Genomic DNA, 23,246 nt, shown 5'->3' with positions numbered 1-23,246 from the left:
ACAGGCTGCAGCAGTGGAAATTGTCACCGAAGTGTCACAACTGGCCCGTGCCGACCGAGGAGAGAGGCTCGGACGCAAAGGGTAGAGTTACAAGAGTCATGCTTTTATGCATGCTCAGGAGGTGTCCCATTCAAACTGGGGCACCTCGAATGCGGTTTTACACATGGTTCTTATACCTTTCAGGCATCCAGACACAACATGATTTGATTAATCGCTACTTAATGCACACGCACTACTGTTTTGCAAAGCAACTGTAATCCTGTGGCAGCATCATCCATCTGCTTCTCTCTTGATCTAGACGTCCCTGGAGCTGGTCTTGCTACAGTTGCTGTGATGCCAGATGACAGGAGGGTTTCACGGAGCTGCTAGAGGGGTGAGGACGCTGGTGTTATCTCCCTAGTCCAAGGGGTATCCTTTTTTCTTCAGGGTGGGGGCCGTCACCCTCTTCCTTGCAATGCGGCGGGGTCCTTTAGTAAGCACGACTATGCAGTGCACAGTGTAAACTCTCTCTCTCTCTTCAGAAAGTTCATACAATTTCACACTATAAAGACAAAGAGGGAACGAGATTTTTTCCCTAACAAAATTCAGCCTAGCTAGCCGGCAAATCCTGGCGATCAACCGCTCGCGCCGGTTGCCCTGAGAACTGGTACCATTTCAGCCGATTTCTTTTTCCGTGTGGTTTTGTGTTGGTTTTTTTTTTTTTTTTTTTTAAAGTACATTTTGCCATCCCTGCGTAAAATACCCCTCCTGAAGTTAAGGTGTCCGTTGAGCAAGCCATTCTTCTGACCCCAATTTGGGGAGGCGGGGGGGGGGGGGGGGGGGGGAATGATTCTGCAAGAACATTCACGGGAATATAATTCCCGGGCCAGCATCGCTCGGGACTTAGAAGCGGGGGCCGCCGACGCGCTCTGCCTCCCGGCGGGGCTTCGCCCCGCCGGGAGGCAGAGCGCGTCGGCGGCCCCCGCTCCGCACCGCCCCTCGCACCGCCGCCGCCGGGACCCCCCCCCGGCCCGCCCGCCCCCGCCCCGGCCCCGGCCCGGCCCCGCAGCGCCGGGGCGGTGCCGCGCTGATGTCAGGGCGCGGGAGGCGGCGGGCAGCGGCGGCATGGCGGGCCCGCTGCGGCTGTTGTCCCTCTGCACCGGGGCCGCGCTGCTGCTGCTGCCGTCGCCCGGCGCTGCGCGGAGGCCCGGGCGCTGCTCGCCGCCCTGCAGCTGCTGGCGGGAGTCGGCGCTTTGCGTGGGGGCGGCGGGGCCGCCCCGCAGTTTGCCCGCCGGCCTGGGCTCCTTGTGAGTGCGGGGGATGCGGGGGAGGAGCGGGGAGAGGGATGCGGGGCGGTCCCGCTTGACGGGTGGCTTCTCTTTTTTTGTTTTGTTTTTTTTTTTGTCCAGGAGCCTGGTAAACGGGACCTTCGCCGAAGTCAAGGACAGGATGTTTTCCCACCTGCCCTCCCTGCAGCTGCTGTAAGTACGGCGCTGAAAAAGGCAACGGCCAGTTCGCGCTTCGCCCGCTCCTCCCAGCCAGAGTTACGGGTGCCCTCGTAGAAGGGGAGGAAACGGGTAAATCCCCACCTTGTGCGGCCCCGCTGATAGAGCTGCTCTTTCCTACCAGGGGGATGCCTTTTCCGCTCATAAACCACTTCCTACACCGTGTATTTAGTTACTGAAGGAGGACAAAATGTTTCCCGATGCCCTAAGTTCCTTTCGTAAAAATTTCAGCTTTCATAAGTTTAGGGCAGAGTTTTCCCCCTGGAGCCATGTGGTGGTTCTCGCTCGCCCTCACTTTGCGCCCGGGAGTCTCGCGTTGGCTTTGGGATGCTGCGGGCGCGACGGGGGCCGAGCAGAGGCTGCCGGGACCCACCTCAGAGGAAAGCCTCTGTGCCTGAAGCACTGGTGTTGTCTGCAGCATGACTCTGTGCTTCAGCATCCGACTTGGAGGGTGGCCCCTCGGATGCTTCTGACCTGATGGACCTACAGGCAGGATGGTCCCCTGTCCCAGGGGACAGCGGTCCAGCTCCCGGCACTCTGCAGCCCTCCCTCCTCCCTGACCTCGGGCAAATCGCTTGGTTGTGCCCGTGTTGCAGCCAGGTGTGTGCCTGCAGCTCCGGGAGCTTACCCAAACTTGCTTTAATTTAGCTGTCCTGGGAGGCAATAGCAGGGAAGGCACAGAGATACGGGGTGCAGTACGAGCCCCCTGGAGAGCCCAGATACTTGTTTCTCTGGTAGTCTGCAGAGAAGCCGTGCCACTGCCTGTGCCCTGGCTAGCCCACTGCAGCCTGTCTGCAACGCCCAATACCAAGCGGACCCTCCACGCCTCCCCCTGTAAGGACTGGGTTACCCCTAAAGCAAAGACACAGTGCAAAGAAAAATTCGGCAAAAAGATGCGAGGCACGCCGGAAACCCAGGCTAGGGTCTTGCCACAGAGCTAGATGTTAAACCTGGTCTTAGCAAGAGATAGTCCCTAAAAGCATTTGGTAGCATGATGGCCAGTCTCCTCTCCTCGGGCACCCCCACCTCATTCTCAAAGGCCTGCCTCGCTGTTTAGGGGGAGCAGCACCCCATGGAAAATGCTGGGGAGAAGTGGGCAAATCAAGAGGTGGGGGCTTTCACCTCCTTTAGCGTGACACCAGTCCCAAACCCCAGTTTTTGTGGGACTTGCGGGCCAGCACAGAGCCCTGGGCAGAGGGCAGGGGGACTTTGCCCACCGGTGAATGGGGGCAAACAGCAGACCTGGGCCAGCTGGGAAGGAAAGGGATGAATCCAAGGGTGGGCTGAGAGAAACCGTGGGTAGAAAATTAGAGATGGGAGGAATCTGGCTTGTTTTGGATAGTAGTACTGAGAAGAGCGAGGGAGAGCAGATGAAGGTTATCCCTTCTCCTTAGCTGTAGTAGATTACCAGGAGGAGATGCTGGGGTGTGTGGGGTGGTGGGGCAGAGGTCAGTTGTTGAGAAAGTTGGAAGTTGCCCATGTCACTTTATGCGGTAGATGAGATGTGGGAGCAAGAGGGGTTTGTCACCACCACCACCGCCGCCACCTTGGGCCCTGACAAATTTTGTTGGTTAGTGTAATTTGTGGCTTTTCCCTTCAAACATGAGAAAAAAGAATGATTAAATTACAAAAGAGATACATGCCTAATTGAGCACTTGGGTACCTCAGGACTATGTCTTCTGTGGAAGCAGCCATGGTAAAATAGTAACACAAGGATTTGTTTTTAATGGCAGTCTGCATCTTTGTCAGATTTCTTTGGATAATTTAAGGAGCATGTGTCTAGTATTAGCATAATAACTGAGGATCACAGAGAAAGTTTGCATTTCATGTTCATTAGTCGTCTAAATTAATTTTAGTAAAATGCCTAAAACCATACAAAAAGAGGATTAATAAGTTACTCTAATAAAGCGATTAGTGCAAAGATATTCACTTGTAGTGGAAAATTCTGAGATTTTCCAAAAATCATTTCTTTTGAGTAGAGTTTGATTTTTAGACCAAATAAGAAGTTTTGCTATTTTCTTAAAAGGAGATCGCTCTCTGTGCCTTTGAACATCAACATTGGAGATCATCTGCTTGTGCTTTGATACAGCAAAGAAGCAACTTTGCTGGCAAAGCCTTTCCGTAGCATCCTTCTCCCTGACTGCCTTGTCCTGGCTCAGGTGACAGCCGCTGCGGTGCAGCTCGAACACGTTTTGTCCCTGAAGGTCAGGCAGGAGGGCAAGGCAGTGCCTGGGGCTGGCAGCACCGCCGCTCTTCCTCGCTGCCTGCGGACACAGGGCTTTGCTTTGCAAGGATAGCAGGACTCTCTGCCTCTGGCGGTTTGGGCACGTCTGTGTTTCCAGCTGACGAACCGGCCGCGTGAACCGTGTGCTGTCCTCCCACGCTGCGGGCCGTAGCCCGTCTGCAGGTCAGGCTTGGAGCATCCCCCTGGGAGCGCAGAACGAGCAAGCACTGATCCACTGAGGCTGCATAAATGAGAGCTGGTGCTCATACAAAAGGGCTCCCCCCCTTTCTGGGAGCTCAGGAGTGGTGCTGAGAAGGTCTCTTGAAAATTTTTGGTGTGGCTGGAGGGGTGGTGGGCAACTGGGGTCCACGCTCAGCAGACCTACCCTCTAAGGACGGCTTTTCCTGCTCAGGGGACCAGGGAGTCAAGGGCCAGGTTGCATTTAACCAAGGTGAATGGCACAGTGAACATTTTTCCTGGGGAGCAGTGGACATTAACTAGCATCACATTCTGCCTTTGATTTTTTTTTTATAGACCATTCCACAGTATTTTATGTGTGCTGCATTGGTGGGGCAATATGGGCTCGAGTCAGTAAGATTAGTTTGGTCATGGGCAATAAACACAACGGGCATAATCCAGTGTGTCAAGTTTTAATGTGCTTTCCTAATGCCTGCTCTCCGTTTTCAGCCTGCTGAACTCCAACTCCTTCACTGTTATACGAGATGATGCCTTTGCTGGTCTCTTCCATCTAGAATACCTGTAAGTTTGGTATTTTATGTCTTCCCCTGTCCTTTATAAATCAAGATGTTTTGACAAGTTGCCAAGACTCCTGCTGTGGAGTCTTAGTCTTTACTGTGATTCCCAGGAGCAGGGGAGATGAAGGATTTATGTTCCACTCCTGAGCAAATGTCCTTTACGGTGGCTTACCATTTTTCAGAGGTTGCAGTGGATTTTTAAAATATGCCGTGAGTGCAAGGTGGCTCTGTGCAATTACAGTACACTGAAACGGCCCTGCTGAGCAAGAGCTTTTCCTGGCTTGCCAGGCCAGTGCCATCACTGTCAAGGGGTTTTGAACCTCGGCAAGGAGGTGGGGAAGCCTCTCCTGGCCTGCTGGCAGCCTGAAGAGGAGGTGCAGAGTATCCGTGTACTGGCCAGAACAACCCTGATTACCCAACTGCTTCTCTTCCCCCAAACTTTCCTCTCCAACTTTGCCCTTTTTCTGATATCCCATTTAATGCCTGTGGCATTTCTCTTTATATTATAAATATATGAATATATAAATATATATTTCATATAATATAAATTATTGTAATTGTCTATATTATTATTTAAATTTAATTAACTTTCCTTTTCTTTACTTAGTTCACTTCTTTGTTGATTTTTACATTACCTTCATTTCCTGATTATTTTTTTTTTAGGTCACCCTTTTTTCTTTTAAAAAAAGTATTAGCCCAGGTACCAGGTTGTCCTCACTTCATACTCCAAAGGACTGCCATTTCTCTCTGTTACTGGACATGAGCTGGTATGTTTGAAACTCTGAATATGACCTGCAAAAAAATTCATCCTTCCACCCACCTTCCTGTGCTGAAAAGTAGCTGTGGAAGACAGCTACTTTTTCTGTCTTTTTCTAAAGGAAGACCAATGCTCATAAAGCTGACTCTTGCTAAAGTCTTGCAGGCAAGTAGGTATTAAGGCAGGGCATATTCAGGACTAATGGTCTGATACGTGCGGAGCAGCCAACAATGGAATTTGCGGATCAAGAAACAGAGGATAATGGTAAATGGTATATGCTGAAATCCACGATTCAGCTACATCTGGATTTTTCAGCAATAGCGAGTTACCTAATCATTCTCTTTTCCATGTGTCTACAGGAAAAAAAGTAATTTGCAGAATGTTTGCAAAAAGGAGGAAAAACATTTGTATGGTGTTTCGTTAATGACTTGCTTTCAAGTGCTGCTGAGTCTAACATGGAGCGTGTCCCAGCAGCACACGCAGTCGTAGCGGTTGCATTGGTACCTGCAGCCAGACCCCTCTCTGAAGGAAAGAAATCCTGCCCCTCCTCAGCTGGTCACGGGGAAAATCTCTGTCCCTGGTTGCCAGCTGCAAACCAGGGAGCAGAGAGAAGACTGGTAAAGCCTTACAGTTTCCATTTCCTTTAGTGGCAGCTGAACAAGTGGTCTCGGTTAATGGTTATGGTTGCCCTCCCTGCCAGGTCCACGGAGCTTTTCCTCTTCCCAGCAAATCACACCTCCGCCGTTTGGGAACTGGGTGCGAGTGGCCTTTCTCTGGGGTTGTTTTTGGCCATGCAGCCGGTAACACCATTACAGCTTCAATAACTCATGTCTCTCAGTTACCAGTGATCAGACCTTACAGAGAATAAGAAAATCCCGCTGACAACAAGATCACCGCCCGCTGGTGATAGGAGTGGTGTTCCCAGGGTAGCACCCCTTCGAGGCCAGGTTTGGTGACTCAGGAATCCAGCAAATTACTGAGTCCCAGCCCAAATATCCATCATCTCGCTGCAGTGTGTTCAGTGAAGCCGTATTTATTTGCACGGACGGGTGAGCCGGTGCTGTGCGGCGATGCCAGGTGCCGGTGAGGGTGTCAGGAGGCAGCCTGGCTCTTTGCAGATTGAATTCATGTCCCCAGGCAGCCTTGTAACGGAGTACGGCTGACCGTCTTCTGACATCCCCCACGAAGACACAACACTTTCTCATCTGCACCCTTTGCCTGTGGTCAGGGTCACGGTCACTTCATGAAGGATTTTGGCTACGCCTAAACTGCAGAACCAAGCGCACTTGTCATCTCCTGCATCCCCATCTTGACTCTCTCGAGAAGAGACCTTGGCTTATAGCATTTTTTCTCCATTTCCCTGGAAGGCATACAAGGATGCGTAGGAGGAAGGGAGACACTTTTATCTCATAAAACCTTTTATAAAATCAGCATGCAGTTGTCTTCATCCAGGTACAGCTGTACCATGCAATATCTTGATGGCCACCTGGCTGCAATTGCTTTGCAGGGCTGATGGTGTATTTAGGGATGCGTCCTCAAGTGTGCGGGGGTCAAGATGCTCAAATATCACCTCTTTCTTTAAATGCTGACGTGCAGTCAGGAGGAGCAGCACGCTCCTGGAATCGATACGTGCCTGCTGTTGTTCCCCCAGCGCAAGGGCCGTGACTTGCGTGCAGCCGGGCGCCTGCAAAGGTGGCGTCCCGGCTGGAGAGACCTGAACTGCGGCAGCAAGAAGGAAAACAAGGCAGCGGTCTTGTCATTTATGCAGGCTTTGATGTCTGCAGCTCACGTCACGGCTCTGTGGGTACGGAGGTGGCACCGTGCATGCAGTCACGGGAGCTCCCCATCAGAGCGTCCGTCTGCAGGCTGGGCAGCCCTGGCACCGCCGTGCTGCCCCATGGTTTTAAAATGCAGGCGATTTGTGAGAGGAAGGTAGGACTTTAGCTTCTAAAGTCCATCTCGGAAACCTCTCCTACACAGGTCTCTTGCCTCACACAACACACCCCGAGGGGATTAACCAACAGAGGAATAATGCTTTTTGCTGTGTTCATTTTGTTCCTCTTCTGCTGGATGTTTGTGTCATGTGCTGTCCCTTGTGCCACCCGGTACCTGCATCGTTTCTTGTCGTCCGCCCAAGGAAAGGGGAAAAGGGAATGTGAGCAGCTCCACTGAGACTTCCCCGCCTTTAAGTCTGAAGGGGCGACCCAGGAACCTGCTGAATTGGGAGACCATAGGTTAAAGCACTAATGATGCTAATAATACTGCTAATTAAAGTCTTTTTTTTTGCCTAGATTCATTGAAGGAAACAAAATTGAAACCATTTCAAGAAATGCATTTCGTGGCCTTCGAGACCTGACTCACCTGTAAGTTATTTAACACTTGGTAGAGTAATTTGTACTTGAACAGAACTCTTCTGGGGGGCCGCTGGTTTTCCTGCCACATAGAGAACCTCCCTTCCCCTCCGTGCATCAGCTTCCTCCCGCTGTCAATAACGTGCCTTGCACAAATTAAAAAATGGCCTTTAAAAAGTTCCTGCTCGGGCAGCACTGCGGCATGTTGGGCTGCCTGCGCACGCTTGCAGCTCGTGCTGGGGTGCGGCTGTGACCCGTGGATGCTGCATCGGTACCACCGTGATACCACCTCCTCGTGGTTAACGTTCCTCTTTCTTTCCGGTATGCTCAGTGACTGCTCTGTGTGTTACATTTGCACCTGGGCCATAACAAAGCTTTATATATTTTACTTTTACATGAGCTTCAGGCAATCTCCATTCTTGAATGAGAGTAATTAATGTGCGCCTGTTCCTCCTCACTATTACCAGTGCCAGTGGCTGGGCAGTACCGGATGATTAACAACCTGTAAGGGCGCTCAGACTTAGTAAGAGTCAGCCAGACAAGAGATAGCAATGATACTAAGCTCTAACTTTCTTTTCTAGTTCTTTGGCCAATAACCATCTCAAAGCTCTGCCAAGGGATGTCTTCAGTGATTTAGATTCTTTAATTGAACTGTAAGTAGTGAGAATCTTTCTATTGACTGCCTGCTTCTGTCACTCTGTTACTCTGAGTTTTACATTCTGGGTTTGTGTGGTGCTGTATCCGATATCTGCACAGAAAAGAAATGTGCGTTTTGTTGCTCTAGCTTTTCTCATTTTAAAATTGTTTACTTGGTAGACTCCTCTAAAATAACTGCTATTTCTCAAATCACTGTTGCTTCTCATGATGCTGTACATAGCTTGCATTATTGTACTTCTTTCTGATGTTTCATATAAATTGTTTTTTAGGGAAAGGGAGATGATGAATTTTAAAACTACGATTTCCCTGAACATTTTTTCCTGTTATTGTTGCATGTATTCCCTGAGATTATTTTAGTAAAAGGCATTCATTAAAAAAAAAAAAGCTTTTTTTCTTGTTTTTGTGCAGTTGTAGCACACTGCTGACTTACTGTCAGTGTTTTCCTGTATAACTGAGCTGCTAGTCAGCTTCCCCTATTTTTGGCCTGGCTCTCCCAAATAGCAAAGTATAACTGTAAGCCACAAAAATTGCCAAGGGATCGAAGAACAGGTACAGTGTTGAAATTGCACATACATTAGTAGGGAGAGGTTAAATTGACTCCACATCAGCAGCGACTCTCAAAACACAAGCTTGACATCTGTATTTGCATGTAACAGAGAAATGGTACCGCTTTGTCAACCAGTGGTACTGGAGTAGCTTAGTGAAGGAGTGGGATTTATCACTGTTGGTGGCAGATGGCAGGATGGAGGCTTGCAGCAGACAACCACACTGTCAGGATTTATTACATTATAGTCCTAATCCTATGAAAACTTATAAACATGAGTGACTTCACACGTGAATCACAGTGCTCTATTAGTAAGATTATACGTGGGCATATTTCCTAGATTGAAACTGTTTTTCAGGGACAACACTCAGTGAAGGAAAGTCCATAGTCAGAGACTCTGAATAAAACTTAAGATACTTTCCTGTTCTCAGTTAAAAACCAATTCAAGGCTACTCAGATACTTTTAAATTCAGCATGTCAAGGTGATAACAGTTCTGTAGTATTCATATTGCTATCGACCTTTTCAAATATGTTTATTTCTGTGTGTTTTTTTAGAGATTTAAGGGGAAATAAATTTGAGTGTGACTGCAAAGCCAAGTGGTTGTTTTTGTGGTTAAAGATGACAAATTCCACTGTTTCTGATGTCCTGTGTATTGGTCCAGCAGAATATCAGGATAAGAAGTTAAATGATGTGACAAGTTTTGATTATGAATGCACCACTACAGGTATTCAGAATGTATATTTCTAAGCACACTACAAATGGTTAAATATCAGAAGTTTAGACTATACCCTTTTGCTTCTGTGAGCATGACCTGGGGGGAGGAAGGGGTTACATACAAAGCACCTCCGAGTAATACAGCAAGCATAAAATGGGAAAATTACATTTCGAAGCCAAAGTAAGTAGCGAGTTTTTATTTGGATTAAGTGATAATGGGAGAAGAGCTCTGACTATTCATATTCCAAAAGACTTGATTATGACTCACTTTGTGACTTAATTTTCATCACAGAATGCTTTCTATTATCTGGAATAAGGCCATATAGTTATGGCAGATGAGCTTCCCAAAATCTCTGGATTTCACAGAAAGCAATGAAAAGAAGTTCAAATAATGTGGCTATATCTGTTATCTTTATTCAATAGGCCACAATTTAATAGCATCAAATGTGGCGGCAATATTGCCAGCAGTTCTTCATGGAACTCTATTACGTTGGAGAAAAATGTCCGATAATATTCTGACTACTGTCTTGGTTAGGATCTTGATTTTTATTTTAGGTAATGTAAAGCATGCTGAAGGAAGTGAAGAGAAACTTGCATGTGGTTATGCTTATATTTTATGACTGAACAGCCGCAGTTACCTATCTTTAAATGTAGTCACATCATATAACTGAGAATATCAGCTGCGAGTATTGTTCTTCATCTTTCATGTATATGATGTCAGCACTCTGCCTTTTTTCTATACACTAATATCAGAGGCGTTCGAGCTCTCATCTGTCATCAAGGCAGTCATCATCATTAAGAGACAATAGAAAAGTTGATTACTAGTAAAGTAAAATAAAGTTTCAGGACAAGGTATGAAAGGTAATCCAAGGGCAGTATGTACAGGGAAAGAGAATGAACTCAGAAATCAAAAATATGGCAGAAGAGCAGCAGAGGTAAAGAGCAATTATCTGCTACATAAAAGGATGTCAAAAACAGGAGAGCAACGTAGCTTAGAATGGTACCAAAGTTACGTTCCTGTGTCTGCCAAATCACCGAGATGCAAAAGTACAAAGTAAAAGCAGGCTTTATTTCATTTCAATCTGGTTTAAGCAATTGTGCAGCACTAACAGCGTGCGAGAACGAGCCTTCTCAGACCTACACTGCCCTATCTCCCCTCTGCCGTCTCTTTGTACCTAGAAACCTAACTATAAAGTTGCTACAGGCAAAATCCACCCTTAATGTTAGTCCCTTTGTCTGCTGTAAGCGGAATTACACCAAGCATAAATCTAATTTCACATGCTGTAGAGTTTGCTGGGGAGCTAAGGCGTTACGTGGTGCAAGGATTGCCCAGCTGAATATTTGTTCAAATGCCATCAGAGAAGTGCTCTCGCAGCACAGCGTATAGCTGTAATACACTCTGCAGGTAGTAAAGGCCGTTCTCAAACCAGTCCTTCTCTGGCTGCTGTGAGGGGAGGCTGTGTGCCTAACCCCTCTGGCCTGGGGGTAGGCAGCAGCAGGCGTCCCAGAGCTCCAGTGCGTGGTGAAGGTGGAGGGTGCAGAAGATGTGGAGCTCTGGTGTCCTTACAGAGTGTCCGAGAGGGACAGACTGCATGCAGAAATGACCCCTAAGAGACAAAGCAGAGATAAGTAGTGTAGAAATGCAAATCTTTGGGAATGTGTCACCTCTGAGACAGCATCACGTCCCCTGCACTGAACTGGAAGTTACCTTGCTTGAGCTGTAACCCTCCGGTGGCCTTGGTGGTCTGCGGTGTCAGGCCACAGCTGCTTTTTCCTTCTCTGCCATTGCCTCCCCCAGATCCAAAGGGAGCGTAAATATGCCCATATCCATTCCTTGAGGACTGAGTAGTCACAGGCTCAGGCTTGTACTATATTTTGAAGTAAAGCGACATACCCTGTAGGTGCATTCTCCTTTCCCACTCAGTGACGGGCAGTGCTCTGCAAATCTCTTTCATTCGTGTTAGTCTTTAGTACTGTATTTCCCTCCTTTGCCAGGCGTGAGCAGACTCTCCATCGTTTCTGCTTTCTGGTACTCTGCGTCGAGCATGACTGGACGTAGGATGTGGTAACAAAGCAGTTTGCTTGGTAAAACATGCATCTAGGCGGCTCCATCAGTTCACTGTGTCCTCTGAACTGCTACAATGGTAACAGGAGGAGAGATGTAAAGAGGTGCTGCCATATTAAACAAAAGGTCAAAGAACAAAACGCTTCTATTGCTTATTCACAAAGTGATCCACAGTGTCAGTGATCTGCACTTTTAACTCTTTTTGTGATAGCATCTCTCTTTTCCATTTCTCACGGCTTGCATCACGGAAGCAGGTTAAGCCATTTCACTTCGTTTCTTGTCTTTCTTTCTCCTGCAACGGTGTGTGAGGGGGCTGTGCTGTGGCTGTAAGCACGGCAGGGGAACGTGTACTTACTTTCAGAAGACTGGAAGAAGGGCCTTGCACTTCCACCGACACTGGAAACAGGCTGTGTGCACGCCTGGGACCTGCTTTGCCCAGACCTGCCGGCAGGGATCATCTCGCCGAGCTTCGAAAGTTTGGTTTCCCTTTCTTTACCTAGCTGGGACTGTCTTCTGGACGTGGTCCTCTCTTGCCCCGCTGGCTGCAAGGAAGGTAGTTTGCAAATTAAGAGTCACCTGCTCCGTACGCACTCCTGTGCTGGAGGTCACCCGTGCCACCGTGGTGGGGCACAGGAAGGGGTGGCTATCGCTCCCTGAGAGCGTTACCCCAGGTCCTGAGTAGCCTCACCTAGAGCAGAAGTCTCCACCGTGGAGAAGAAGGGCCGTGAGGAGAGGGGAGCCGAGGCGGCCGAGTCGCAGGATGCAGTTCAGGAGCTGCTGCCCAAAGAGGTCATCGCTCCCCTTTCTCTTCCGTGTCCTCCAGCATTCCCCGCGCGCTTCCTCCCTGCTCTGCCAGCATCAGCGCTCCTCTGTGCGGGCATCAGCCAGAGCAGGGGCTACCGGGAGGGAAATCAGCCCAACAACAAAAGCGTTGGGTCCCTCGTCCATGGCGGCTCGTGCCGTTCAACAGCCAAAGGAGCAGAGGCAGAGCGGGTGGCTGGAGGATGGGGGACCGCCCCGGCCCTCAGCGGCGGAAAGCAGTGTCAAAACCATGTGTGTGGAGCCAGAGAGAGTATCGGGGTGCATCGGGGTGAGGGGGAGACAGCCACAGCCCCTGCAGCCAGCAGCGCAGGGGGGAAGCGAGGGCCGCATCCTCTTCCCTCTCCCATGCAGGCTGATCCAGCTTAAAAGAGAAAAATGTTGGGAAACATCCCCCTCCAGCTCTGTATTTACTGTACGATCTCTTCCTAGCGATAAAGCAAGGCATGTGGACCTGCCTGTAAAACTAAATCAAGCCCCTAAGACCTGCATTTTTAGCAAACCTGATGTGGCAGCATCTCTTTACTGTGTAACCCTGTTCCGCATTAGAGTCTGGTATTTCCAACTGGTGCTAAACCCAATGTTTATTGCTTTTTACTGATTGTGACTGATTTTGTTACCCATTTTTACTCATCAAGTGACATAAAGAGCCCAGTGACAGGTACAAGTAAAAATAGCTGTGTTAACACTGAATCATTTCTGAATGAGCAGTGGGTTTTAACACACAGACCCGTTTGTTTTAATTCACAGATTCCCTCAAAGTGTTTCACAACTGTTCAGATTTCAAGAGGTGTCTTTTTCAGCATTAGCTTTTTTGGTTTTTTTCTCAAGATTTTAAAAATATTTTTATTTTCTGTGACTGTATCCGCTATTGCTCCATCCTTAGCTACCTTTTGTGATTTATCATTACTTTTACTTTCTGCATACTTTGGTGTCAGTTTTCTCCAGTCCTTTTATTTTCCCAGTGAGAATGAAGTTAACTTTCTTGTTTTCCTACCAGCATTTATGAATCAAGCCCAAACTCTATTTATAATAGTCCCTCGAAGAATGGAGACTGTCATTTCTTTTGCAGCTGTAGAATCTGCTGTTTGTTTAATGGTAGTCATCTATCTTTATTCTCCAGAAGTGTAACTCCTCAAGGGCAAGGCTTTCAAGCATGCAGAGACAGAGAGTTCTTCATTCAAAACCAATTATTTCATAATGCACCAAAATGAGGGATTCGAGTGAGGACTTAATTACCATTTCACCAAAATCCCTGGCTGCTCAGGCCCTTCCAACGTAGGAGTGCATGGTGAAAGCATCTAGCAAATGGAGCTTGAAACGGAGCGGTGCGTGGTTCTGCAGAGAAACTCCATGGTAGTGGAAGAGGCATTTCCTTTTCTATATATCTGTATCCATACATCACTTCAGCACAGGCCTTCTGCCATGTCCTAGACCCAAGTGCTGGCTTTTCTTTGTCAGCTCTGCTATACCAGTTTCTTTTTCTGATAATAGTGACCTTGCCCAGCTGTCAGGCCAAAGAGCAAATTCAGACCCAAGTCTCCCTGCTTTGCCCCAGATTGGCTCTATGCTGACTGCTGACTTAGCCCAGGGTGAATTTGAGAGTTAAATCTACAAAGGCACTTGGATTTTGAGAAGAAATCTTGAATTTTGGAGTTACACTCTTAGTCTTTACAGGTTGTGCCAACTCCTCAGTCTCAGTATCTAGAGTAAGTTTTCCACTGGATAGTAATTTGCAGGTTGGTTGTATTTTATGCCTAAACTACTTTACAATGCCCCATAAAACGTTATGTTAACTGAGTTTTTGATTACACCATTTTGTCTATGGTCTAGCCGAAATGGGGTTATCCCCAGGCAAACTTCAGATTATCATTTCACTTTCTGCCTGGTTTAGCATAACACAAATTGCTAGTGATTACATTTGCATGACTTAAATTATTGGACTTCAGCTGGAAGTTGCTGTCTCTCAGCTTGAAAGTGATTCTAGCAAGGCCATTTCACTTGACGGGAAAGCAACTTCCAGCTGTGGGGAAAGAGACTTCTCTCTCGATATCCTGACTTCATTGACACCAGCCAGCCTAGCTGGAACATCTGATTTCTGCCACTATTTACCTATTTGATCTCCTTGGCAACTATATTTCCAGAGGACAGTTTATGAAGCCTAAAGCAGGAGAAGCTTTCCCCTATTGCTGCATGCCTCACGTGAGCACTGACACTTCCACGCTAGCGTTACACAAAATCCAGAGTCTTTAACTCCTTTTTCAGTGTTAATTGTTATAATCAGCAACCGCTTACTCTGTGTTTGCAGCAAGGGTGTATCCTAATTGTGGTAAATGTGTGTTTCTAGATTTTGTTGTTCACCAGATTTTGCCCTACCAGTCAGTTTCAGTGGATACGTTCAACTCAAAGAATGATGTGTTCGTAGCCATTGCACAGCCCAGCATGGAGAACTGCATGGTGCTGGAGTGGGATCACATTGAAATGAATTTCAGGAGTTATGACAATATCACAGGTATATGAACACTGGGATTCCAGGCATTGATGAACTGTTGGCGTTTCACAAGGATGAGATTCGTAGGTGGGACCAGCTGATGTTTTTTGTCCTGAATCTCTGTTGAAATCGGCAGATCAAAGCGTGTAATGTTTGGGCATGAGTGACTTCATGGAGTAGTGCATCTTGTTAATACTTGCACATTTAACCTCGCTGTAGCACACAAACTAGGCTTTTTTTGTCTGATCTTGTGAATTGTTCTGAAGGCACAAACACTTGCTGTGAATGTCGCACCATGGCCCAGCTTAGACACTCACTGCCTGAATCACACTGCAAGTTAAAGTGTAGGCTAAAGGAGCCCTCACTCTTGCCCAAGTGCCTGCAAGATAGAATATAAAAATACTCTACTGCATGTAGAAGGAAATAGATCTGAAGGATGCGTCTAGGGTAGGCTGGCCAGAAAAGTGTGTTTCACCACTGAAGATGACACAGAAATATTTAAACCGTGGTTGTTACCTAAAGAGATGTGCTGTAAAGCTTTCATGTTTACTTTCCATTTACAAACATGCTAAATTAGCATCCTGACCAGATTACTCATCAAACAAAAAACCCATGTGGATGCCAGGTGATTTTCTAATGCTAACAACCATTCTGTCACTAACCGACACTCATGGTGCTATACAGAGCTCAGTCACACCATGACAGCAGGGACAGAGTCTTTAGAGCTGTTATACGCTGCCCAGTTTCCCAACTACTTTAAGCTACTGGTTCTGAGGTCTCAGGAGCTAAATCTATCCATGAAGCATCCTTCCCTCCTGTTCCTTGTTATGTGCGATAGATTATTTTTTACCTTGCATTTTGGGAAACCAAGAGTATGCTGCATCCTCCTCTAGCGTTGTGGGAAGTCTACAAAGGCAGCAAGCACCTACCTCCTCAGATCAACTGTGCATGTCACTAACGAAAATTTACAAGATGCTACCCCTCTGTCAGGAAATTCTGGAAATGAAAAATTTTGCTTTTTCAGGTTTCATTGTGTTTTGCTAGCTTAGGGGGACATAGGTACCAGTGGATGTAAACTGAGAAGTTGATGGCCTGAAGAGAACTAGCGGAGCTCTAGAAAAGCTCTGGAAATGAAGTTGAGAGTTTAGGTCATTTGCAAAGACAGCTGTCCTCTGGATGTATTTCATCTTCCTGTGAATGACATGATTAGGAGACATTTCTGCTGGGGACTTGTGTCCTAGCTCCACACCCAGCGTGCATGATGACACTCATTTCTCGAACGACCGTCCTGTGGTCTTGGAATGCCCAAGCTTAAGCTCTGGACTCTGAAATGTAAGTGAGCGAGAGACTTTTGCCAAGGGACACAGGCAGGTAAAGAGCCTTTTGTGGAGCCTAAAGAGTGTTTTGTAGAGCTCAGGAGCCAGCTATGTGCTCCACGGGGAGTTTCATAACTAACTATATGCTTGGCATTCGCATGGCCAAATTTAGCCCTTTACAACATGGGTTTATTGACCTGAACTAGTTGTCATGATTGCCTTTAGAGTCAACATGCAAAGCATAGGTGTTGCTATCCTCTGCAGGAGGAGACATCTACAGGCCAGGTGAAATCTTTTCTAGGGTGCTTTTTTACTAAGTTAGACCAGAAAAAGCCTGGATGATCAGCTCAAGAATTTGTGGCTACGCTGCAGATATCGGTACTTGAGATGAATCCCACCCCTCCTACACTGGAAGGGTGGTAGATCATCCGAGAGGAATTCCTCTCTTCTTCCAACAAAACCTTTCGTAAATAGTCTGGTTGTTACTTTGTTGATGTGGATCTTGTATAGTGACTTGACATTCTCAAAACAGACCATAGCTCGATCTGATCTAATCTGGCAACTGCAGTATTCCTAAATATTTCTAGTTTAACATAATCTCCAGAAGACTTAACAGAAACAACAGAGTTAAATTTATCTTTTTCGTCCTGCTGTCAGGTGATATATCCACAAGACACATCAATATTTCTATTTACAGTACCAAAAAGCTGACTCTGGTCCTCTTGGAGCAAGAAAAATAGACTCTGTTTCATTTTTCTAGTTAAACTGGAAAGATAGACATTCCAAGAATAAGAGAATTTCAGATTCCTGCTGAGTCATGAGATAACAACTCTTGTTATTTTGGAATAATAAAACTTGGCTTAAATAATTGTTTTGGATATGAGGGGACATGTGTTTGAACAAACAGAGAAAGAAAAAGTATTCTGGTTAAAAAGGACCGAGCATTTTAGGGCGCATCATACTTGCACACCTTGAGGGGTGTGACATTTCCAACATTTGAAGTCATCTTTCCAGTTATTGGGGAGAAAAAATTATGAAAAGAACCTCTGACAGCATGTAGTAAAAGACAAAATTATGAAATGGTCAAGATTTAAAAAAAGGGGCAGGGTGATTTGGTAATATCTCTGTGGTTTAAAAGGTGCTTTGTACTGTGCTAATATGCATGCTTTCTTTTTTTCCTTTGGGCAACAGGTCAGTCCATAGTGGGATGTAAAGCCATTCTTGTTGGTGACCAAGTCTTTGTGGTGGTGGCACAGCTCTTTGGTGGCTCACACATTTACAAGTATGATGAAAGCTGGACAAAGTTTGTCAAATTCCAGGATATCGAAGTATCTCGCATTTCCAAGCCAAATGATATAGAGCTTTTTGAGATAGACAGTGAAATGTTTTTTGTCATAGCAGATAGCTCTAAAGCAGGTTTGTCAACAGTGTACAAGTGGAATAACAAAGGATTTTACTCATACCAGTCCCTTCATGAGTGGTTCAGGGACACTGATGCCGAGTTTCTCGATATAGATGGGAAATCACATTTAATCCTCTCTAGCCGCTCCCAGGTTCCCATTATACTCCAGTGGAACAAAGTTTCCAAAAAGTTTGTCCCACACAGTGAAATCCCCAACATGGAAGATGTCTTGGCTGTGAAGAGTTTCAGGATGCAAGATAACCTGTACATCACGCTCACAAGATTCATTGGTGACTCCAGAGTTATGAAATGGAATAGCAAACAGTTTGTGGAGATACAGGCTCTTCCATCCCGAGGAGCCATGACGCTGCAGCCTTTCTCCTTCAAGAACAATTACTACCTAGCCTTGGGAAGTGACTATACCTTCTCCCAGATATACCAGTGGGATGATGAAAAGAAGCTCTTTGTGTTATTTAAAGAAATCTATGTGCAAGCGCCACGGTCTTTCACAGCTGTGTCAACGGATCGAAGAGATTTTTTCTTTGCCTCTAGTTTTAAAGGAAGCACTCAAATATTTGAACACATCATCATTGACTTGAGTTTATGAAAAGCTGCTGAAGTGAAATTCATGTGGAATGACATTTATACACAAGCAAAACAAAGAGAGACCTTTCCAAAAACAGGGTGCACCTATGGAGTATGATGACATTTTCTGAACTTTTCAAACTTGCATATTAATCAGGGATTGCATTTACTTGGTTACTGCATGACATGTCTGTTTTTTCTGTTTTCAGAGACGCTTTGTAATCTGCAGTCATTCAGAGGAGTGCAGTGCATTAGGATTAATGTTGACATCTAAGAGAATGATCTAAATTTTACCCAGAAAACTGCCTTGAATCGAACATCTCATAAAGCAAGTAAAGAATAAGCCATACAAAGCACGAAATTATCTTGACTCTTAAACTAACATGTTAGTAATGATTTTAAGATTAGAGGCATTTCTTTGTGGTTGCTAACGAATTGTAAAAGCAAACAGTAACGTCCCAGAATACACTTTATTTTGGTTTCTTGTGGTCTGTCTTCAAAATCTGTCTTAGTGGTTTATAGTAAGTCTGAGGCATTGTTTTAATTCATTGTAGATTAAAGGGAAAGTCAAAATATATTGCCATTTTTCTTCCATTATTCACTATTTCAGCCACAAATTGTGCATAACAAATAGCCCAGCCCACAGTAACTGGGTAGCCAGGAAAAGAAGGGTATGCCACTTCTAGATTGTGAGATCTTAACAAGTTAACATAGACAGAAAATAACAGAGGTCTGCTTGGTGCCCTGAATGAATCGACTACAAATTCCGTCCACTTTCTGTTTTAATAGGTATTCCAGAAATTCACCCCATTTTGCCCTAATTCATACTCTTCCTGATGATCCCAAGAGATTCTGGGATGTTTTAACAAGTAAATCTGTTGTGACCTCTCATTCTAGAAGGCACAGCTTAAGCTTAGCCTGGAACACACATCTACGTTCATGTACTCCATGCTGTAGCTCATCTGTACGCAATGAGATGATTTATTCTCCAGCGTTCTCCCCCCAGCACAGCTCACAAGCAATAAATTCAGGTTTTGGTTATCACAAGCTGTATTTGGGGAATCCTCCTTCTGGCTGAGGTCTACATATGACTTTGGTATCACCGAGTCTTTTGAAACCAAGGCAGCTGGAGCTGTTTCAGGCTAGAGCTAACCCTGGCTCCAAGAAGAAGGGTTTCCTCTTGGTGGCTCCAGGCTTTCACTGGGTTGCCAAGCCGCCGAAGGTTAAACAGGAGGATGTGAACAGACCGTGCCGCATTGGTGTTTTGGGTGGCTACAGCCTAAGGCATTCAGCCATCCTAAATAGCGCAGTCCTGGCACACAGAGTCCCTGTCAGGATAACAGCAAGGGACTGTTTTCACGGAAAGGCTCTCCACCATACCCAACAAAGTTCTGTATCAGAGCCCTTGTTTGTTCACTTACAAATATGTTCCTTTAAGTTTTCACACCACTTAGCGTATCAGGTTGTTTTATCATGTCTTGCTGCTGCACTGCTGCCTTGGATAATAGGGAGGGTTTGCGTAAAGCAGGCAGAGCAAAGGAAACTGTCCTTTAGTCCGTCATACTCAGGGCTATCTCACCATCTCTGTGCTGAGTGAGCTTCATGTTTTTGCCCTGGACACGTGAAACATGGTCTATTGTCACAAATAGAGATGTTCTCACAGGCTTTCTGACATCCAAGATGTGAACGGTGCCACAGGAGAGGATTATGCACAAGGACTCCCGTGAGGAGTCATAACCTACCAGTGACCTGGAATATCACAGCCTTCCCAAACATGTGCCTCGCTGCTATGAAATAAAATTATTACTGTCAGAGATGTAGCTGATTTTATTTTGTTTTTAAATGATGTGTTAATTTTTTTTCTTATAGAGGTGCTCGTCCTGGTTTTACTTTTAATTACATTGGCAAGTTAGCCCATCCAGCCATCTGAAGTATTGCACTCTGCCTTCCAAATCCCAATGCAGTGTGAGTCCCATTGGTTCAAGCAGACCAGTAGATGCAAACCAACCCTCTGCAGCAGGTTTTAGCAATACCTCTCCTAGGATTAAGCTAACAAAGCTGACAAAACTAAGAGATGGTTCGTATGTCTGCCAGTGAATGCAATTTCTTACCATGTTCCCAGTTTACTTTTTAAAGCGGGTACGACTGGCAAGCGATGTTTCTTTAAACTGTGTTGGTTGTGGGAAGGCATGTTTTTATTGCTTTTCTGTGCCGTGTGCATGTTTAAATAGAGTCAGATATTCTGCCAAGGGGGGCACTTCTCAGTGCGCCAGCACTTTCTTTTAGGGCTCACTGCTAGCACCATTCACTCAGCAAGGGGCATCAGTCAAAGAGCTAAAAGCTAGTTTAGAGAAATTGGATCTTGTCATTTTTTACTTGAAGGGGAGGAAAAGGGCTTGTGTATCCAATACCAGGAGATTGTACTGTTTCAAGAGCCAAGGGGACTTTGAGACTTGGCTATCAAGTTGAATTAAATTAAAATGGTCTCTGCAGAGACAGGCTTAATAAAGAGGATAAAGTGATCCACAGGAGCCTAGCTCATTCACAAGGGACCAGAAGAAGGAAGTGAGGGAAATGAATTCTGCAGGCAGGCTGCCGCTTCTGCTGAGTAGCCGTGTTGATGGTCAGAAAGCCCAGCTCAGCATCCCTCCCAGCTTCAGGAGCCTGGAGTCAGACGCCGGCCCGGCTGTTCTGCTGAGTTAGTGCACGGAGGTCAAAGCAGCTAAGAGGGAGGGCAAAAAGCACCAGCTGATGAAGAAAAGAGGTTAACGCTACATGTCGCAGGATTAAACAAAGGCAGGGTCTCAAGAAGATCCCTGTTCTGCTCTTCCTGCGCCCAAGGAAAAGCTGCAGGAGGCAGCCGTAACAACAGCAATCACTAAGCATCGAAAATACTTTCTGCCTTTCCAAATGCAACAATGGTTTTGTCTCCATGGCCTATATTCTGTAACAGAAATTGTTTTGAATAGTAAATAAACTATGCATATTCATGATTTATTGCAACTGTTAGATCATCAGGACAGTGAGAAAGGTAATTTTAATGTATTCTAAAATAAATACAACTATGTAAAGAACAGTAGTTTATATAAGTATAGATTTAATACAATGTGCTAGCTACAGTGGGAGCATTTTAAGGGTGTATATACATTGAGCTTTTTTTAGTAAAGAGGAGCTGATTCAATCTATGCTACTGAGACATGTATGTACTCTTTCAATATATGAATAAAATGTAGTTAACGAGAGTAATAGCGGTGCGTCGTGCGTGTTAAAATATCCACGCTGTGAAGATCCACACTGCCAGAGGGATGGACCAGGTGGGCAAACGGGTCCTTGTCCATTTATGATCGGGTTTGGCTTTTGAAAACGTGGAGGAAGCCGTGCTCAGCTTAGTTAAATTCAGTTTCTCTGCCTGAGGTAGCTCGGACCTCCAAGGTTTTGCTGTTCCCTGGCTTTCCCCTTCACTCTTTCCTTACACCCCATCTAGTGTTAGCAAGTATGTAATGCAGCTATTACTGCGATTTTCGGTTCATATTAAACTCCGTTGTTTCCTTTCTTTCTTTCCCACCGCAAAACCAAGAGATCTTCATTTTCAAAATAATTTTCAAAATGTAAGACACTTAAGCAGGTTTCTTACATGCAGAGTGGATAGAAGCCAAGCCCTAAAATTAATCCCTAGATTTTCAGATCTTCACTATGGGGTCTCTTAAGATTTCTTAAATTTTACTGAATCATTGGCATTTACTCTGAAATTGCAAAAACAAATATAAATCTATCAACAGTGAATACATTTGATTTAAAGCAAGCCTTAAGCATTATCCACTGATCCAGCTAGTCACTAATCTAGGGAATAATTCTTTTTGTTTCCTCTTCTTTCTTCAGAGACAGCACAATTCTCTGTAACTAATTATAGGCTTGTGCAATCAAAGACATGTCTGACATACCAGAATGGATGCAGTTGCTCTGGGATCATTGCTTTCCTTCTGGGTATTCTACTTTTTTATGAGTCAGCAGCCCTTGAGGTGTGGTTCACTGAAACTCCATCATAGCGCAAACATCAGCTTCAAATCAGCACCATTTCCCCACCTGCCCTCCCCCGGTCTCTTTCCCCTTGCTAGGTGAACATTTTTTTTCCGCCCTTTACCACCTTCTTCAAATCTTCCTTGGAAAGCTTCTATTCCTCCTTGAAAGTCACAGCAAGACACCAAGAGAAAAGCATTTCCAAAGAGCAGTGCGGGGATGGTCACTCCTCTGCAGATTTCAAGACAGAGTGGGCTTTTTTTGAAAGTTCAAGCTGAATGCAAATGTGTAAGAAACAGCTGTAAGAGTCCCAGCCACCCCCTCTAAGTCTCACTCCCTCCCATCCTACAGACCTGAGCTGCTCCCACCGCTCCCTCTTGGCAGCAATGCTTACAGCCAGGAATTACTGAGACTTTTTTTTCAGACCGTAACCCAGAAGAAATGGAGCCGAGCTGCTAACACTGTTTTTTTTTTTTCTCCTAGCATCTGGAAACCAGCCCTTTAACCTCTCTTGCATTCCCCATACAGTCCAGCCTCCTTTTTGAGAAACTGCAGGCTAGATGATGATCTAATGGGCTTCAAAACTGACCTTCAAAATCTGACAAAACCAGCTGGCCACATGGTGTTAGAGCCCCCACAAAATAAAAGACTGATACTGTTAAAGCATTTAAAATGATAGCTACATAAACTTAATCCACCCCCCAGTACCGCTTTCCCCACAAGCCATTGCCATTCTTGCCACAGAGCTGCGTGATGATTTGCAGAGGTGTTTTGCAAAATCTGGAACGGGAGGAAAGTTACTGGAAGATGAGGTCCATGTCATGAAGCACTAGGCAAATTCTGTTACCTTTAGGTCTGAGTGGATGGTTTGGAGCCATCTATATACATGGTGGGTAGCTGCATACATTGCGAGCTGGATGTGATTCCTTACAAAGCCACGCACAGCAAAACCAAAGGCAATCTGAACTTAACGTCATGGCTCTGGGTGAAGATAATGTTGAAGGGAAGCATCTGGCGTTGCACAGTGCCACCCTGGAATGATTCACTGAAGGGTGTGATGCACT

The 23,246-nt window shown here is 45.8% G+C and overlaps 1 protein-coding gene across 1 annotated transcript; it reads left to right on the top strand.

Annotated features, from left to right (window-relative positions):
- The first annotated feature begins 1,070 nt into the window (after window positions 1-1,070).
- LGI2 (leucine rich repeat LGI family member 2) lies at window positions 1,071-21,396 on the top strand. The gene is made up of 8 exons (XM_075499863.1): window positions 1,071-1,286; window positions 1,389-1,460; window positions 4,396-4,467; window positions 7,512-7,583; window positions 8,153-8,224; window positions 9,328-9,497; window positions 14,719-14,883; window positions 17,370-21,396. Exons 1-8 carry the CDS (start codon window positions 1,105-1,107, stop codon window positions 18,185-18,187), a joined length of 1,623 nt encoding a protein of 540 aa, XP_075355978.1. The 5' UTR covers window positions 1,071-1,104; the 3' UTR covers window positions 18,188-21,396.
- Window positions 21,397-23,246: the final 1,850 nt, after the last annotated feature.

Source organism: Mycteria americana, chromosome 4 (assembly GCF_035582795.1).
Source record: "Mycteria americana isolate JAX WOST 10 ecotype Jacksonville Zoo and Gardens chromosome 4, USCA_MyAme_1.0, whole genome shotgun sequence".
Taxonomy (NCBI): Eukaryota; Metazoa; Chordata; class Aves; order Ciconiiformes; family Ciconiidae; genus Mycteria; species Mycteria americana.
Note: the sequence above shows the minus strand (reverse complement) of the source record. Positions and strands in the feature narration are given on the sequence as shown.

Bases quoted from the DNA above. Each gene is read 5' to 3' on its own strand.
- LGI2 (XM_075499863.1), top strand. From the start codon at position 1,105: ATGGCGGGCCCGCTGCGGCTGTTGTCCCTCTGCACCGGGGCCGCGCTG. The intron at 1,287-1,388 runs GTGAGTGCGGGG...TTTTTTGTCCAG, and splicing joins CCCGCCGGCCTGGGCTCCTT to GAGCCTGGTAAACGGGACCT. The intron at 7,584-8,152 runs GTAAGTTATTTA...TTTCTTTTCTAG, and splicing joins CTTCGAGACCTGACTCACCT to TTCTTTGGCCAATAACCATC.